Source organism: Poeciliopsis prolifica, unplaced genomic scaffold (genome assembly GCF_027474105.1).
Source record: "Poeciliopsis prolifica strain line A6 unplaced genomic scaffold, Auburn_PproV2 SCAFFOLD020, whole genome shotgun sequence".
Classification (NCBI taxonomy): domain Eukaryota; kingdom Metazoa; phylum Chordata; class Actinopteri; order Cyprinodontiformes; family Poeciliidae; genus Poeciliopsis; species Poeciliopsis prolifica.
In genome coordinates, this window is record NW_026562395.1 from 1,118,149 (window position 1) to 1,136,588 (window position 18,440).

Below are 18,440 nucleotides of genomic sequence, written 5' to 3' on the forward strand. Positions count from 1 at the left end.
AACTGTAATTGCAGTGCTCAGTAAAAATGTGCAATTATGACCCCTACTGATGGAGAAATGCAATCACAATTGTGACAGCAAAAATATTCAAGTCTTGTACATCAAGGAAAAAACAAACAAACAAACAAACAAACAAACAAACAAACAAACAAACACAGCCACATTTGGCATTCTGTTTATTGTCCTTCAGATTCTTTGATAAAAGAGTGTTTGTGCCTTTGCTAAGTTAGCAACAGTAATATCAGCAGATAATCTTTGAGAGTGGCAGCATTTGGGGAGGGTGGAGTTATCTTTAACATGTCTTTGTCAAGAGATAACTGAAAACAACAACATTGACATATACATATAAACACACTGCTATTGTTCCAACAGATTTGCATGTTCAAGAGGTGAAATCCCATCCTGAGGTTACTGATCAATCCACCTTCACCGGTTTAGAAGTCACAACATCTTCAAAGGTCGTACAGCTCCATACGCAGACATTTAATTAACTGAAAGCAGCACATTTTTCTGCAACACTTCCTCCTTCACAGACCATTTAATGTTTGAGGCAGGGCTCAAAGTGCAAGTTAGAAAAACATGAGCCGAAATAAAGTGACTGTTATACGTTCAAATTTACAGGCGGGTTTTGGATACGGACTACACCCGGATTGTGGTTTTGGGACGTCAACCTAAACTTATTGCCTTTGATTACTGAGCAGTCAGCTACAAGATTCTAAATCTATCTCAAAGTCGTTTTACATAAGTTTGATCATGTTTTGATGCATGACTGTATTAATTTGTTGAGGATGAAGGCTTAATAAATGCCAAATAAAAGGCCAGGGTGTGATACATTCTGCAACTCTCTAAAACACATCTTCAAAATCTCAGCAGCCCTGCATAATCTCACTCATTTGTATCAACTATGACAAAACAAAGGAAAAACTTTATCATAAAATGCAATATCAAATATAGAAAGATATTATCCAAGGAAGTAGGTTTTGTTTCTCAAATTTCACGACGAGTTTACAAGCTGAGTTAGCACAATTATAATTTCAAAGGTGGGGAAAGTCCAAATACGGTCTGCAAAAGTTTGCAAAAGTTTTCATACCTCTCAAACATTTTTCCTCATGCAACTCTATTCCTTTGTGTATTTCATTTAAGATTTTATGAAGACGTCTTCACATCAATTCCCAGTAAAATACATTGTAAAAATTTGGTACGGGAATTTTTGTAAGGCGCTGTAAAGGACAACCTTCTGGTTAAATGGCACTGAAAAAAAACAAAAAAAAAAAAACAATGTCATTGACTCTGCAGAAGGAATCTAGAAAATTACAATGATGTTTATCTAAAGGGGGACAGTTTTAGACGCACATGTTCATTATAAATAATACCTTGAAAAAGCAGCTGTTAAACATGACAGTGCAGAACTAGTGGAGCAGTACGATTGTTATTAAGGTACATGGGAATGAGGGTTGTACAGTTTCCAATTTCTGTCTTGTGAACACATATGCCTGTTTTTATTATTCTGCTTCTCAATCATGGATTTCATCCCTCTCACCCCCAACAAAGAGTTCACAATCCAGCTGAGTCAGGCTGGGAGAGAGAGTCAGCGTTGGCAACACTAAAACACAACTCTGATCTCTTTTTGAAGCCGCAGTGCACTTTGCTTCCTGGAATCCAATATGTTTAGCGCGGCAGCAGCTGGCAAGCCTACCAGGAAGCATTCAGAGTCCACGGTGCTGTTCAGCAATTTCTTTGGCACAGCTAATGTCCGGGTTGGGATCTGGGTCCAGTGAACACAAACAAACTCCCTGAGAGAGGATTCAACCCAAACCTACAGGACTACAAAAAAACTACAGAAAGCAACGTGCAGGGATATAATGTGAGTGTACGTTGTGAACTCTGTTATTACAGTGTAACTTTATTTGACGCTTCTTAACAGCCCAGATCTAGAAAATGTGTCATGTCCCTGGGATAAAGCTCAACTAAAAGCTTTTTTCTTTTTTTTTCCTGACAAAAAAAAAAAAAGAAAAGCACAAAGATAAATCCTGCCTTTTCTTCTCAAATTGATGTCATTAATCCTTGAGAGCAGATGCAGAGCTGCAACATTTACAGATTTACCGGTGCAGTGACACAACTCGGCCATCAATTTTCAGCTTCCTTCTGCGAATTCCAAGTGAGAGAGCAAGGAAACAAAAGCAGATCGTTAAAAGGATAGGCATGAATGGCTTTAAATTTGTTGTTCACAGAATCCTAAAGCTTAAAGATGGTTAGCCTCTTTTTCTTTTTTTTAAATAAAACGTTCTTAAAATTCAGAGAGAGGCCTGCGATAAGAGACCGCCAGCTGACCTTTAAACCTTTTGAAATCGATTCCCTGGCAGAGACTTACATTCGTCCTTCAAAGTTTAAAAAAATATTTCAGGTTCATAAAAAGAACCAGTCCTCCTGGATCACATCTCATACACTATGAAATCTGACTATCTTAGAAATAATAACTCTATTAAAAAAAAACCCTGTTGGACTCATTGATAAAGCACTAACCAGGCTGTGAATGATAAATAGAAAGGAAAGTTTTTTTTGTTTGTTGTTTTTTTCAATCGATCATTCTCTGCACCTTTTCATCTGCACATAACCTACATTTCGACTTTTAACTTTGTCTCCCCAGGAGGTACAACTACAACTACAGAACCATTGAATTTTTTCACATTTTGTCAAGCTATTTTATTTTGATTTTATGGGATAGGCCTGCACCAAGCATGTGGAAGCTGAGTTTGAGTAAAGAAGACAACAATATGTAAAAAAATCTGAAAAAGGTGGCAGACATTTGCTTTTCGCCCATTCGGTCTGATACCACCAAGTAAAATACAGTGTCAATTAATATTAATAAAAGAATTAATTGCAAAAGGAAAATAAATGTTGTGACTCCTATTTTTGATGTTTCTCAGAGATTTATTGTACATGATGGTGTCTGTGGGCAGGAAGGATATCTTGAAGCAGTCTGTATTCATCATTAAATCTGAGGCAAAATAATAATAATAACAATAATAAAAACAAACGTGAAGAGCGTGTGCTATAACCTGACCACAATTCTTTCTTTACTATGCTCTTGTTGCCCCATAATCTGAAGAAGCAAATCTGAAGAAGCCTCTGACTGAAGACAATCTGTTGTCTTACAGCTCATAATACAACAAATGTGACATTCATTTAAAGTAGATTTTAAATGCATGTCGCACTTTTCAGAAGTTTTTTTTGTTAAATTACAACTATCTATCATTTTTCTTTCCGCAATGTTTGGTTACTTGAAAAAATGTGAAAAAGTTCAGACAGCATGAACGCAATGGCAGGAGAGCAACAGTACAAAACATGCTAAACCCTAAAAGATAACAAAACAACACAGCGACCAACCAGATCAATTGTATGTTGCACCACATTCAGCATTTTGTTTTGGCACAGCCGCCTTTTTTTTTTTGTAGTCGTTTTTGATGACACGGAAAGCAGGCGGAGCAGGGATTACGTCTGGTATCAGAGCGGAAAACGGATGGAAAGACAGACAGAGCCTCAGAACACAGACCAGGTGGAAGGGGTTCCTGCTTTCAGCGTTCAATCAGGACTCAACCACAATTTCCAGAACTGGGCGCACACACCCGACTGATTTTCAGACCTTATGGCGAGAAGTTATGATCCAAATTTATCTCAGGTCTCACTAGACTTTTTTTCACATCATCTTCCTAAGTGAGACTCGAAAACTTTTCGTTCCCGACTAGATTAGCGAAAGATGAAGAAGTGCATTGAGAATAATTTGTCTGTCATGTCTCTGCTGCTCTCCAACGGCTCTGGTTAGACGCTTACATACAATCATCACTTCCCTGCATGTCATATTAATTATAGGCCTTTCATAATGATTGTGAATTGTTCTTTTATCAGTCCAGAGGTTTACGAGCCTCATCCTGAATTCTCTAAAGACGCTTCTTATAATTAAGACCGGACAGCTCAGTCTCTGCCTCATCTGATTATAAAACCTTTTTCTGATATGAAAAAAAAGGGCCAGAATTAAGCCAATAGTTGGGCTTCTTGACAACATGAGAACTTTGCAAAAGCCCAGAATTACTGATGACATTTATCCCCATGATGAGTGTATGGAAAGTTTGTTTATCCAACACTCCCAAAGCTTCCTTCAATCATAAAACTTCAATTTTTCAATTTGGATTGTGTTATTCGTCATTAAATCTGAGGCAAAATAATAATAATAACAATAATAAAAACAAACGTGGAGAGCGTGTGCTATAACCTGACCACAATTCTTTCTTTACTATGCTCTTGTTGCCCCATAATTCGGTCCAAATAGATTTGGGTTGCTCTTCTGCTTCGACATCCAGCCTTCATATTTCAACAGCAGTCTCATGCAATATAAATAAACTCCATGTGTCGGTGTGCAATTGTCAAGGGCTCACTCCGCTGCAAGAAAGTACCACTCCAACAGCCCGTGTTTGTTTTGTGAAGTCTGATTCTTCTGAGTTTTCTCGTGTCTCAGGCTGGCGCATCCGTCCCTGAGGAGATGTGGGTGTCGGCCTTTTCTCGGAAAGGAGGGGGCTAGATCCAGCGCACGGAGCCTCGGGTTTGCTGCTCCTGCTCCTTCTTCCTCTTTTTACAAAAGTAGTAGACGGGGAAAACAAACAAACCTACAGGGAACGGAAGAGAATTGACATTTTCCAATTAGTAGAGATGTGGTGTGAAAAAGCATCAGCCTTCTAAAAGATTTCTTCTGTTTTCAATGATAAACTGATGAACTACAAAAGTTAGTTTTTAAATGACAATTTACTTTATTAAGAGAAAAAAACTAACCAAACCGAAACGGTTGCATAACCTAACGGGGTTTGAGTTTTGGGTCACAAACTGATGGCCGGACAATCTCCTTCAGGATTATATGGTACAGCGCTCCACACCATCACACTGCCACCACCATGTTTGACTTTCTGTTTGATTTTTGTCTGCTGAAATGCTGTTTTAGTTTAGTTTAATTTTTAATCACTTTTGTGATTTGGCGGGAAATATTTTCTCAAGTTTTGGGGATGGTCTCGATGTTTCCAGCAAATTTAAGATGAGCCAAAACCACAGATGTTTTGGTCAACTGTGGTTTTCTCCGGGGAACTCTTTTGCGCGCAGAAGCCATTTTGCCCAATCGCTCTTTCTTACTGCTGAATCATGAACACTGACCTAAACTGAGGAAAGTGAGGTCGGGTGTTGTTCTAGGTTTTTTTGTGACCTGCTGGATGAGTTACAGATGCACTCTGGGAGTTATTCTTGCAGGCTGGCCACTCCTGGGACGGTTTGCCGATGTTCCATGTCTTCTCCATTTGTGGATAATGGATCTATTTCCGAGTTCTTTTAAGTGACTTCACAACACCAGGTTGATTTGGATAGCTTAGCATAGTTAAACGTTGTTTGTAATAAATCAAATACAAATTTTTAGGACTGCTTAGGTATTAATTTTCTGTGTGATATAATTGGGGCAAATACTTTTCCAGCTTTACCATATATAAGAATATAAGGACACACAATTTTTAACGACATGAACATGTGATTATAAGGATTTAATTCGATTATTCCACACGCATGCTTATCCCGCACATGAAAAATTTATTGAGCTAATAAGTAGAACGACAGCAGCACAAAGCTAATTGGATTAAAGCAAATATAAATCTTCCATCAAAGCACATTAGTGTTCAGAAGATCATCTGTCAGATTTACCAACAGAGTAAAAAGATTAACACTGATTACAGATCAGCTGAAGCATCGATAGCTCCCAGTGAACCCCAACAAATGAGTCAGTGTCACCTCTGATGATGACGATGTAAATGCAATCCAAGAAAACCATCATCAGAGGCTAGTTGCGGTTTGAATCTACAACATCAGCAGAGCAGCTGGTTTGCTACGCCGAGAAAGCGTTATGTTTCTCTTGTTCACATGAGGCATTTAGCGAGGAAGTGTTTGGCCGGTGCACGTGTGTTCATGTGTGCAGCTGTGTTACCTATCACCAGAGCGAGAGCTCCGACTACTATCATCAGCACGAAGACCAGCGGAGCTAACAGCGATTTAGCAGCTGCAAAGAGAGAAGAAGGAGAAAGGTTACTGCAACAACCAACGATCGGCTCTGCCTTCTCATTAAATCCAAAATCAGAGCTGCAATGTGCAAATGACTCCTGCTATGGGGTAAAACTGGCGGCCACCCGCTGAGATAACTGTGCATTTTTTATGGCGAGTTTAAGAAAATTGTGTCAAGATTCCAGCTTCTCCGACTCTCACTGCTTCACAGATCTGATAACTTGTTAATTATCATAACTAAGACAGAATCGTGCAAGATCTTATCTGGTTCAGGACAGAATGCTATGCAGGTGGTGCAGAGAGGAACAAAAGTTACATCTGAGAATTTTAAAGCGAAATGTCACATTGTTTTCATTAAAAATTGGCAAGACAAGCCACAAAAAGCAAGTAAAGAAATTCAAAGTTTAAAGTCATGTGTAAATCAATATTGGCAAAGTTCTGATCTGTTATATTTGATATACATTTGCATAACTATTGCACTAAACCTAATAGATTAAGGCAAAATTGTGTTAGGTATGAAAAATGCCTCTGGGTGAACATACCATTAAAATAAGGTAAATTTACTCTATGCTGCTAAAACTTTGGGCTTTATTTAAAGAATATTGTTACAGGCGGATTTTACCCTATCTACTATGTTGCAAGATTGTCAGACATAAGTTTGTGAATTTTAAAAAAACATACAACATAAGTTTCTATGTTTTCTGTAAATTATGGACAGTAAGAACGACTAGATTGATTAGAATCAGCCTTGACAGTTTATTTATCTGCTTGCTTTCAGCACGGGACAAAATTCCTGCAAACTGCTGAGAAGCTTCTGGAGCCATAACTAAAAAGTGTAACTTATTATTATACAGTTTAAAAATGTAATTCTATGAAGTACCAGAAAAAGATTAAATGTAAAATCTTAAACATGAATAAATAAAAGTGCTATGTGTCCCTTTGTTTTGTCTATGTAAATATAGGGGTTGAAACTCTAGGAGCAATTTTTTTCATTTTTTATGACTATAGCCCTCTCCTGATTTGACTGGGTAAAAAGGAGTGGGTTTATTATGGTGCATGACCTGAAAAAAATTTCAATGAACTATTTGTGTAGTTGTCACTGACAAGAGCAACGAAGAGTTTAAAATAGCTGAATGAATACTCACCAAAAACCGAGCCTCTAAGTAGCCGCCTGACGTGGGGCCGATCAGGGAAGAATTGGTACTTGCAGCCAAACACACTGAGGTTGGAATTGTGGTCCCCGAAGAATCTGTCGCAAGATCGCGAAAGATGGACTCAGAAAGGGGATAACAGACAAAGGGAGCAGCCAGAGTGAAAAGCAGCAGAGAGAATGGAACCTGAGGCTTCGGTAACGCTCTCCACAGCGGTAACAGAAGTTAGTGCCACACTGGGAACAGGCCATGTGATCGCAGCCCTCTGTTCGCTGGATGTGGATCTAAAGAGAAGAGACGAATAAAGACAAAAAAAAAAAGTCAAGTTAATCAAATTTGAATCAAAAGACAAGATGTTGTACAGATAATACAATAACTCTAATGCAGCAGGATCCGATTTTCGACGTAGGAGATTGTTACTCATCTGTTCCACATGTGTTCCCTCCCACCAGCAGTTCATCCATCATCCCTTCCCAGTTTTCAGGCTGTCAAACCTTTAATGATTCAGTTTTCTATATCACTCCCATGTTTAATCAATCAACTTCCCAACCGACGCCACATCCGGATCCAGCTTACAATGCAAAATCAGCACGAGATCTACAACCCAAAACACTGCTCTGAGCTATCACCTTGCACCGTGGACACTTCTGGGCGTTCCTCTGCCCATGCTCGATGACACTCGCCCAGGTTCGTAGCAGCTTATCCCCTTGAATGTAGTCACGACACTTGATTCCATCATGCCAGGGCGCGTGGCATTTAAAACACCACACAAACTGGCAGCTGATGCACTGGATCTACGGCAGGAAAGCAGGACGATGAAACAATTTTAAAGACTTCAATGGATGTATTGAAAGGGATTACGAGAACAGAAGGGAATTCATTAAAAACAACCAAGCACATTATATTTATTATACACCTAGACGTGGTTACTTATAGTTTCTTTCATTCTTTGACATCTCAGTCCTCACTTTTAGCATTGATATATTGATCATTAAACAGGAGAGCAAAATCCCAGACACAAGCAGATCCGATTAACTTTCCTGTAGGGTATTTGGTCTTGGGCTTAGAGATGAAGTCATCACATGGGAGTTGCTGCTCATCTGCATTGGTTAATGGAGGTGATTCAAGGGAGCTAATCAGGATAGTCCAGTCCCACTGAGTGGAGAGCACATTGCAGACCTGAAACTCCCTAACTATGCATTACCTCATCCACAGAATGTTTTAACATCCTCAAGTAAGAGAGTTCTGGGTTTTGCTACCTTGCTTACTAAAATATTAGATTGAAACCATGTATTAGATACAATAATATCGTGTTTGTTGTTCACATGCAGCGCACAAGTGACCACAAGTGGCCACTGGAGGCAGGTGGAAATGCAAGTTAACTGGCAATTAGACCGGAAAAACAGACCTGTCAATGTATGTTAATGCTTGATGTGGACAGAAACACAATCAAATCCACTGGAGTCATTTCCCGGTGATTGTTAGAAATGACAAAAGCCTGCCGCACAGGTCCCTGTTCGCAGCCATACCTTGTTGCTTGTTTTTTTTCTATTAAACAGTCAGAGGCGAGCGTGCAATCTTACCTTGTATTTGTGGTCGTTGCGGTTCGTGCTGCTTTCCTTCAGAGAGGTGAAGTGGCTGCACTGGGGACAGGGCTTTGTGCTTGAGTCCAGCTGACTTAGCTGCAAAAAGTAGCGGTACTTTACCACCCCTTCCCTGCTCAAGTGGGAAATTATTAATCCCTCCTCCAGGGTGCCGGTACACTCCGTGATTGGACAGTTGATAACGACATTGCCCTCCTTCACCTGAAATAAAGAAAATAACAATAATAAAAAAATTAAGCTGCAAATTTCAATGAAAAGCAAGGCATCTATGGTCTTTTCTGCAGCATCAGCTGTTCAATGTATGAGTGTGAGGGTTTGGCCACTGTGGGGTTGTCTGACTAGGAAGCTTCTACATGTTGAATGACTTCGCAAAACCTAGTGAATAATTTACCCCAGAATTTAAGGAGTGCAAAGTAGATTAAGTGGCATGGTGACTGAAACAGCGTGGAAGACAAAAATATGCAAATGTGAGGTCTGATATTTTAGTGTGCTTTACTACAAAATTTGTTGGAATATTTTTTTATAATTTCATGCACTAGAGTTGATCAATAATTTAGTCAGACAGGCACGTATATAAAAAACTATTCATACCACTTGAACTTTTTTACTTTTTTTTTTTCCATTTTCATGAAATTATTAGCCCCAAGTGGCATTTGATGCATAATTTTTCCATACATGTGTACTTTTGTATTATAAAAACCCTAAAAAAAAAAATCTAAAACTTAATACAAAAAATCATTTACGGAAATTGCCTAATTATTAATCTGACTGTGTGTGACTGTTCTCTGAAGGCCTCAGAGGTTTCTAAGGTGCTTTCACACCTGATAGTCCAATAGCTGCAGTTCGATCAGTGACCAAAATTGAAACATTTGTTACATTTCAGAGGTTTGTAGTCAGACCAGAGTTTGTTTGTTTTTTGGACCAAATTCGAGTTTGATTGCACGTTAACACATCCCCAAACAAAGTAGGTTTTCTAGCCAATCAACCTAGAGTTTGAGTAAAGGAAACTAAATAGGACTGATGTGAATGCACCCTTATAGAACGCTGGTGGACAAACAGCATCATTAGAATAAAAAAAAAAAAACACACATACACACACCAGATCAATGACTCAAATTAAAATCTTAAAGAGTATCTTGAGATCCCATCTCGCAAAAATCGAAAAAGCATGGTACCACTGCAAATCAACTTACCAAAGCTGATATTAGAAAGGCACAGTAATCTTACCCTGTGACCAAACAGTGAAGATCAAAAGTAGGGGAATCAGGTCTTCATCAGTCCTTTATCACTTACTGCCCTGCTGTCTTTTAGCCGTCTCACAGGATCTAATCATTTCTATGTCCATTCTTTCTTTTATGAATCATATTCATTTCTATCAACTTCTTACACTTGTCCACCAATCCCCCTGGAGATTGTGGTTCTTGGAAAATATCTGCACCCTTTCATGGAGCCATGCTAAATGTTTGCTTTGGAACCTGTGCATAAGTACACACAGACATACACAGACATACACACACACGCATCCAAGCTTATGAAGATAATAAGCACCATTTACTGACTATGTACCTCTATCCTTGCAGGCCTGAAAGCCGTGTCGTTTGTTTTCAAATACAACAGGGCACTGCCTGGTGGGACTGGTTCGACGGGTTTCTTCTCACAAACACGCGCCACATTGTGTGGACAGTGCGATATGAGGCCGAATGTGTTCAGCCTTAGATAACGGGTGCTAAATATTTTGCATCAACGGCATGAATCAAACTAGGTCAACATAATATGCTGCAACCAGAAATATTGATAAGACATGGTTGACTCCTGAAATAGATTTTGATTTCTGGAACAATAAAAGGCATTTTTATTGTGCGACTTCCAACAGGGCCCTGCATGATCCAATGTTAAATAAAACTGACATTTAACCTACAGTGACCCCTCTCGTAGCCTCTCGTTTCACACAAGAACGGAGATGAGTTATTCTTAGCTAAATCCAACCCCAACCTTACACAACATATTTCCCATTAGGATTATTTATTGAACAAAAACAAAGCTCAAAACAAAAAGCTGCGAGTGGAAATCGATTTCCTCCCAGGATTCAGCAGGTCTTACATTAACCTTTAGCAGTCATAGTTTCAAGCTGCCGTTTTCTGCATGACTTCATCAGCTCACCCCCATTACGGAGGAATTTTGTCCCAAATTGATTTGGTTTATCGCGGTTCGCAAGTATCTGTTTACGACTAGTTCTCTTTAGTTCCGACACAGCTTTTCTGTAACAGGAAGGTATTGACTTTGACTGGGCCACTGCAACACTTCTGTTGGGGAGTTTGTTTAAGATATTACACAGTCGAGTTCATAGTTGCTGAAAACGGGTAAAAACTTGATATTCTGTGCAAACACTGGTTCTAAATGTGAATGTAGTAAATGGTTGTGGACTTTGTACCCAAGTCCCTGCACCAGGAAAAGTTTTCATTGGACATAGTTTTATCCCATCTTAAACAAGTAGGTATTCTCCAGTCTTTGTTATTGTATTGTGATGAACTGTAACATTTAATGTGCACTTTATCTGGGCTTCTTGTATGGATTTCATGGGATGTCTGCTTTAGAAAGACTGGTGGCTAAATTAAGTGATTGCCTGTAGTTAATAATCTATCTAACTCCAAAGAAATACACAACAAATTCCTTGGAAAAGATGCAACTGACTGATTTTAATGGTTAGTAAAAATTGATTCTCTTACACTAATTCAGATCTCTTTCCGTTTTGAAATTGTGTTACCATACAGTGTATGCTCCCAAGCAGCAAACTGCTAAAGCTTCTGCATTTGATTAATTGTTGATGGAAAATTTATCTGATCAATTGGGTCGGTTGTGACAATAGGTCAAATTTTTCCACATATTTTTTTTTTTTTCCATTTGGCTTCATCTTTGCTTGAAACCACTGATAATGAGGAATGTGTTGTGTGGTAGGATATTACTGAATAATAAGTATTCTCTGAAAATATTCCACCGGTATGAAGAGGCTAAAAAATAGCAAGTATTTTGCAGCTTTAATCACTGCTGAAACATGAGTTTTGGAGCTAAACAAGCACGACCCCTTCTCCACCAACCCTCTCTGACATAATGCTTACTCTATATGCTCAACACCCAGCCTGTGTGCTAAAATCAGCCTGCAGTCCATTCGCCAGAGTAAGAACACCGCCTCCAGGCAAGTTTTTTCATGACTATTTTCATTTTTGGCTTGCTTATCAGATGGCGCACCTCTGGCTGTGACTGTATTATTATTCACGACCTGCTATCAAAGTAGCACAACAGCAGACAAAATCTACTTCAAATGACTGATTAAACTGTTTTATATAAACAGATTAAAGGAGATTAGAGCAATGGTTGCAACTTCCATGGGGCCTGAGTGATCTGGGAAATGTTTATTGAACCAGGGAAAGGGTTTGGAAGATACCATCTCATGGCAGAGGGGAGGCTTAAAGAATAAAAGGCTCAATCCAGAGAGGTGTAAAGTAAGAGCAGATGTTTATTCTACTGCAAAATGCTTATTAAAGGAAGTGGATTTTCACCTATCGGTTATTAATATGCTTGATTTATCACACTAAATTACTGGAAAAATGGTTCTGCTGGAGTGCCAACAAAAATATTCCAGGCATCAACACATAAGATGTGTCTTTAGGATGTAATCTAGAAGACTATGGGCCCTCATCTGTCGCTTTGTTCAAGTGTTAACAGCATCAGATCATGAACTTCAGAATAAAAGCAAACCATTTGGAACCAGGATCTGAAGGAGCTCCACAGTTTCTAAAGTCGGCTGTGATATAAACTGTTTGAGCTTCTTCTGGTTTCTTGACCTAGATTCACAAAATATGTATTTGTCACAAGACAAAGAGACCTTCAGGTGCTGACTTCTAACTTCCTAGTTAATATTTCATAACACAGTCCTGCACTTGTTAGTTAATACTGAACAGCTTAGGTCGGCCTCTTAATCTTGATATTCTACTAAGTATTTTAAACATGTGGGGTCAGCTTCTGGTGAATTTCCCAAAACTGAAGGCCGGACTCAAATGCCTCTGGGATGCTAAATATGGCGTATGAAAGCGTGACAAAGAAGAACGTGCTCTAAGAGTCATCAACCAGCTGCTGGATATTTCTCAGCAGCGACTGTATATAACATAGGCGACCGCAACCCTCCTTTTCCCTACCTATCCAGGAACGGATCCTCAAACGCCATCAGAAACCATCACGACACCAATATGGAGATGGACAGTATGGCTCAACCAGTGCATCGCTCTATTAAAAAGACTTTAATTTTGTGCTAATTTAAGGGATACCTTTATCATTTTTAAACAAATTGGGACAGCATTATTCTACTCTCATCAGAACTCAATTTAAGATCTACTTAGCAAAACCAATCTTCTTCAATTTTATAACATTAAATTGAGGCTAGATTCAAAAATAGATCAAACATAGTTCCTATTCAACATCGCGGATTCAACATATTGAGGTTTTCTTTAAAAGATCCGCCGATACATCTGAAAACTGTGCTTTCAGATGTATCGCCAAGCTAGCTGTCTATGCTGCAGGACAACACAGGGATGTGTGCTTGGAAAACAGGAGCAGCCGGCAAAGAGAGGACCAATCACAAAGGAGAAGCGTGGAGGAAGTAATTACCAGGAAAAGCTAACAAATACACATCATAAAAAGCAGACTAAAATTGCAGTTAAATGATCCAAGCACAAATGTGTCTAATGTCTTGTATTTGCATGTTTGGTTCAGTTTCTGCAGTGTCATATAAAAGGTGCTAAAGGTGATTTGTAATTTTAACTCAAATGTACAAAGACCACCATTTGAAGAGTATGACACATTGTACTTTTAAATTTAGATTAATATAGATATGTTTAACAGTATAAAAATTCCCTGACATTGAAAAGTGTTTCATTTCTTGATCTTCAGCTTCTAACGGTACCAAACTTCAGAGGAAATTGTCTCTGTTTTAGCTACATAGTTATGAGCTCTGCTTATAGGCCCAATAACACTCTGAGAACAAAAAGGGAAATTTTGTTTTTGCATTATCATCTCGTTCACCTTTCACTGCTCTCAGCGTATTGATTGGTTGAGAGATGTGCTTAATGCTCTTGACCTCTAATCTGGAAACCCAGCCTGCACCAGAGCAGATTAGGTTTCCTGCATAAATTACCACAGAATCTGTAGGAAGTGAAGTATCCGAAGTCTAGAGCAGACCCTGAAGTCACATCGCTAAGTCACGCTTGCTTGCTCTGTATATCAGTCCCTTTGGTTGAATTATTCTACAATGATTATGGACTCTGGAAATACTGTCTGAAAATAAAATGAATGCATTCTTACTATTTTTAAAAAATAAGAGAAAATAACGTATGTCTTTAAAGTTGATAAAAACAATATTATGAGCTTATCTTATTCTCATAAATTCAATATTGTGTAATTGTACTGATACATAAATACTTGTACACAGCTGCAGTTCCGAAATGCTAATATCATTAAATTGTTGTTGCGATAATAATTTATCACAGTGATTTATATGTTTGCTGATGGGACAGCAAACATATGTCAGGTACATACATTTTTTCAGAAATTAATATATTTCAAGAGTTTAAATTTTGGTGTTTCTGTTTTACAGCTTTTGAAAATCCCAATACTTTTTTCTCAGAAAATTTAAATATTACATAAGACCACTTGTTTGAATGGGCATTTAAAAAAAACAAAAATAGCAGCCTTCCTTTTGAAAAATTTAAAACATGTATAATACAAGGCCAGCACACAGTAGTTAAAAAACATAGTCTTTGTGTAGGACCTGCTGTATCAGCACAGCATGGAGATGATAAGCCTGTGGTGCAACTAAGATGCAACAAAATGTCAGATTCTGTGACTCTCCACTGTTCCTCCTGACTCCATGACCTTCCTTTCCAAATGAAATGCAAAATTTGCTTTCATCTGAAAAGAAAACTTTGGGCCACTATGTAACAGTCCAGCACTTTATCTCCCTAACCAAGGCAAAACATTTGGTTGTATAACTTGTTCAGGAGTGCCTTTACCTCAAGGCGGTAGTAGCACATATCCAGAATACATCTTTGTGTAGTGGCTCTAAAAAAATTTAAAAACACTGACTCCAGCTGCAGTTCACAACTTGTGACTCTTCCAAAAAATAATGAATGGCTTTGCTGCACAATATCTGTGATGCTTGTACACATTTTCAACCACAGTTTTTCCTTCCACTCTACTTTCTATGAATATGCCAGGATAAAGTACTCAGTTAAAAGGCATCTTTTCCCGCCTTCCTTGTGGAGATAGGAGTGTCAGTGCCTATCTGCTACGCAAAAGTCCTTCTCATTATTGAATTATTGTGTATTTCTGCATTAAATATCCTATTTCAGTGTCCTTGTGTAATATTCTGTTATTTGAGAAAATTAATGCTTTGTTTTCATTTGTGACCAATACATCACAAATTAAGGAAAGCGTTTGATTCTATGTAGAAATAGTTGATACTGTGATTGTATGAGTCTTTTCCATTTTACGTTTAGAGACTGGAAGGAAAATTTCCACCTTGGTGGACAATAAAGTTGTATCTCTTGATAAGTCATCATGAGAACAACAAATTACCCGTACTCTTTGACCAGGCCGTGAGAAATTAGTTACTGGTTATATTTTAATTTACTGAGCTGGACTTGTATGACGGGGTGCAGAATAATGGGCTCAAGAAAGAAACGCCACTGCTAGAAAAACCAACCAGGGAGCTGACGTAGATTTTCAGACACTCCTCACACAAGGCCTTCCCGCAGCAGGGCAGGGATGCGATGGGTTTCTCCTCCAGGCACACCCGGCAATCCTCTGTCTGACTCTCCGCGCCGGCCTGCACCCCATCCAGGCGGTGGGATATGTTCCCGAACGGGTCCACCAGGTCATCCAGCGTGTACAGCACCGGTTCGGTGCCCGGTTCCCCCACCTTTACAGTCTCCAAGTCTGTCTCTGTGTCGTCAGATGTGGCGGCGTCATCGTAGCGGTCCGTGATTTCAGCATCTGTCCGATGAGTGTCGCTGGCAATACAGTATACCGTGCAGTAGACGTGCTCTTTGGCACTAAATGACTCACTTACAGTCACAGTGTTGCTGTCGTCTTCAGTTTTAGGGTGGCACTTTTCTCTGTCCTTTAAATATTTAACTCCCGTAACATCTGAAGTCGTCAACTCGTTTGAAGGCAGCTCGTTTTTATCACCGGCTCCTCCCGTCTCCACGTTCGACTTTAAACACTCGCCGCATTCTGCTCCATCTGCGTCCTTACACTCGTTATTACCACTTTCTCCGCCGGCTCCATGTTCCACTCCGCTCTGCATCCGACTTTTCGCACTAAAACAGCGAGAGGGCGACTTGGTATCACCGAAATTCCTCCTCAGAACCTCCACAGCGCTCGCCCTCCTCCTCCTCCCTGCTGCTCCGACTCCTCCGCTGTTGCAGTTGTTGTTGTTGTTGCCCTCCGCATCCCTCTCTCCCTCGCCTCTCCTCTTCCACGTCCTCCCGTCGCCTCCGTCGAGGGACAACCTGGAGTTTGAACGGATGACAGCTCGGTTCAGGCCCCCTACTGGCATCTCAACTTCCCCGTCCGTGATGGAAGTTCCTGTCGGCTGGTTGCGGGACAATTTCCCCCTTCCCTCCTCGAAATTGCTTATAAAGCTCGGCATCTCGCAGGCGTCAGCTAGAGGTTCGTCATCTTCCATCCCCGATTTAGCTCTCCCCATTTAGCGAGCGGGTCTACCCCTCGAGGACCTCCGTCTGTCGGCCTTCCTCTGCTCCTCCAACTCCTACTACCAAAACAAAACAAAGCCAGCAGCTCTCTGCTTCCCGATTTTGTCGTAAGCGCCGAGGAGAGCGTTGATAGGCCGATGGGAAACCTAGCGGCGAAAGGAGTTACTGCAACCAAGAGTCGACTGTAAAGCTGGATCAGATCAGGAAAAAATGGTTCCACAGTAACTACGAGATACAGTGTTACCTGGAAAAGTACAAAACTGACCTTAACATTTTAAAACTCTGTTCTTCATTGTTGTTGTTTTTTTTTTGCCTTATGCAATCTCTTCTGGCCTTGTTTGTTTGTTAGTCCCCTCTCTCATTTCTTCCTTCTTTCCTTCCTACCCTCCTATTGTTGTCTCCTCCCTTCCAGGACGCATCTCATTTAGTAGGAGTGAGAGCAAAAATGCCAGCATTGAATTGAAAAAGTTACAGGCCCTTGTCCTTTGCTAAATGTAGACAAAAGTTTTAAAATAGTAAATAAAAATGTTTACTTCACAATTTCTTAACCTTTAGTTAATTATTACTGTGTAATTTATTTTATTTTGCCTGGTTTCTATGTAAGATTTCAAAAATTGCTTGTATTTGTCTGAAGTGAAGTGTTTATTTCTGTTTAATGCTATTCTTATACTGTTTGTGTTTTACTTTCATTAATATTGTTAAGTTATTGGAGTTCTCTGGACAGTGTGTGCTTTCCACACACTGGAAAATCTAAAAACGTTTCTTTGAGAGTCACACATTGAGAGAACAACATTTGGCAGAAAATCAATTCCTGTCAGGTACAATATTCCCCCAAATAGATTGGAATGAAGGATGTAAAATGTGGTGTGTGTTATAAGGACAGAGTAAATAACTTTTTGCACTGGTGTCATCTCTCTTTTTTCTAAACTTGGTGATTGCCTGACCACCCGGTGAGGTTTTCTGATATAGCATGTGCTGTATGTGACATCTACACCTTCATGAGCACAGACAAAGCAGTTGCATGGCACAATATGACAATAACTGATGTTATTACTTTGCATGCATAACTGTAGCGTGTCCTATTTTTCAATGGTGTTTCTCTACTAAAAACGCCACAGGGTTTCCTCAGCTCTTCACTTTTCCAAAGTTCAATTATTATTTTTATTATAAACTGTTAACCATTTAAAAAGACTAGTCAGTCATTATGTTTTAATAATAAAGAACATGTTCTAATGAAACTGTTAGAATAAAAAAAAGCTTGTTCAAGATAAACTGACATGACACAAAGTTAGTTTAAATTTAAAAGTGCTTCTCACACAGTTATATGAAAAGTCTAGTTATATAAAAAGTGAATGCCACATTATCAATGATTCCCTTGTCTTGGGAACCTCCAGTTTTTACATTTCTGACGCTGGATGACCTTCTTATCAGGATGACCCAAACTGTCCAGGGTCGTTATTGACATGAAAAGATCGCATTGACTCCTCCTCAACTCTGACTAAATATTCCAAAGCAGGCGGATTTTGCTTTATGCGTATTTCATTTAAACTCATGGTTCACTGTCACTTTCTCTTGAAATCACTCACCTTATTATCCGTTGCACATACTGAGATTCAAAATCTGGATGAAAAATATTATGTTTATGCCAAATAGGATGCTTTGAAAAATTGATATGGCCTACCTTATTTTGAAAGTGGCATTAGCAGTGGTTCTCCTATACTCTCCTATACATCCCTGCCGACTCTAGCAGGGATGTACAGCTAACTTGTTGTCAGCTTTTGTTATGAACTGCATTGTTGATCCTTCCTTGTAAGTCACTTTGGATAAATGTAAAG

General features: G+C 39.3%; 1 protein-coding gene across 1 annotated transcript; it reads right to left on the minus strand.

Moving 5' to 3' along the window:
* Window positions 1–159: 159 nt before the first annotated feature.
* On the minus strand, window positions 160–16,755 carry rnf217 (ring finger protein 217). Its single transcript, XM_055044376.1, has 7 exons — window positions 15,594–16,755; window positions 8,819–9,040; window positions 7,865–8,029; window positions 7,422–7,519; window positions 7,230–7,333; window positions 6,011–6,082; window positions 160–4,661 (listed from the first exon to the last, which is right to left on the minus strand). The coding sequence occupies exons 1-7, from the start codon at window positions 16,596–16,598 to the stop codon at window positions 4,573–4,575; spliced, it is 1,755 nt and encodes a 584-aa protein (XP_054900351.1). The 5' UTR covers window positions 16,599–16,755; the 3' UTR covers window positions 160–4,572.
* Between the last annotated feature and the right edge of the window lie 1,685 nt (window positions 16,756–18,440).

Excerpts from the sequence above, each read along its gene's own strand:
- rnf217 (XM_055044376.1), bottom strand. The coding sequence starts at position 16,598 with ATGGGGAGAGCTAAATCGGGGATGGAAGATGACGAACCTCTAGCTGAC. Across the intron at positions 9,041-15,593 it reads AAATCTACGTCAGCTCCCTG|GTGAAGGAGGGCAATGTCGT; the intron begins GTTGGTTTTTCT and ends TCTTTATTTCAG. Across the intron at positions 7,520-7,864 it reads AGAAGTGTCCACGGTGCAAG|ATCCACATCCAGCGAACAGA; the intron begins GTGATAGCTCAG and ends TCTTCTCTTTAG.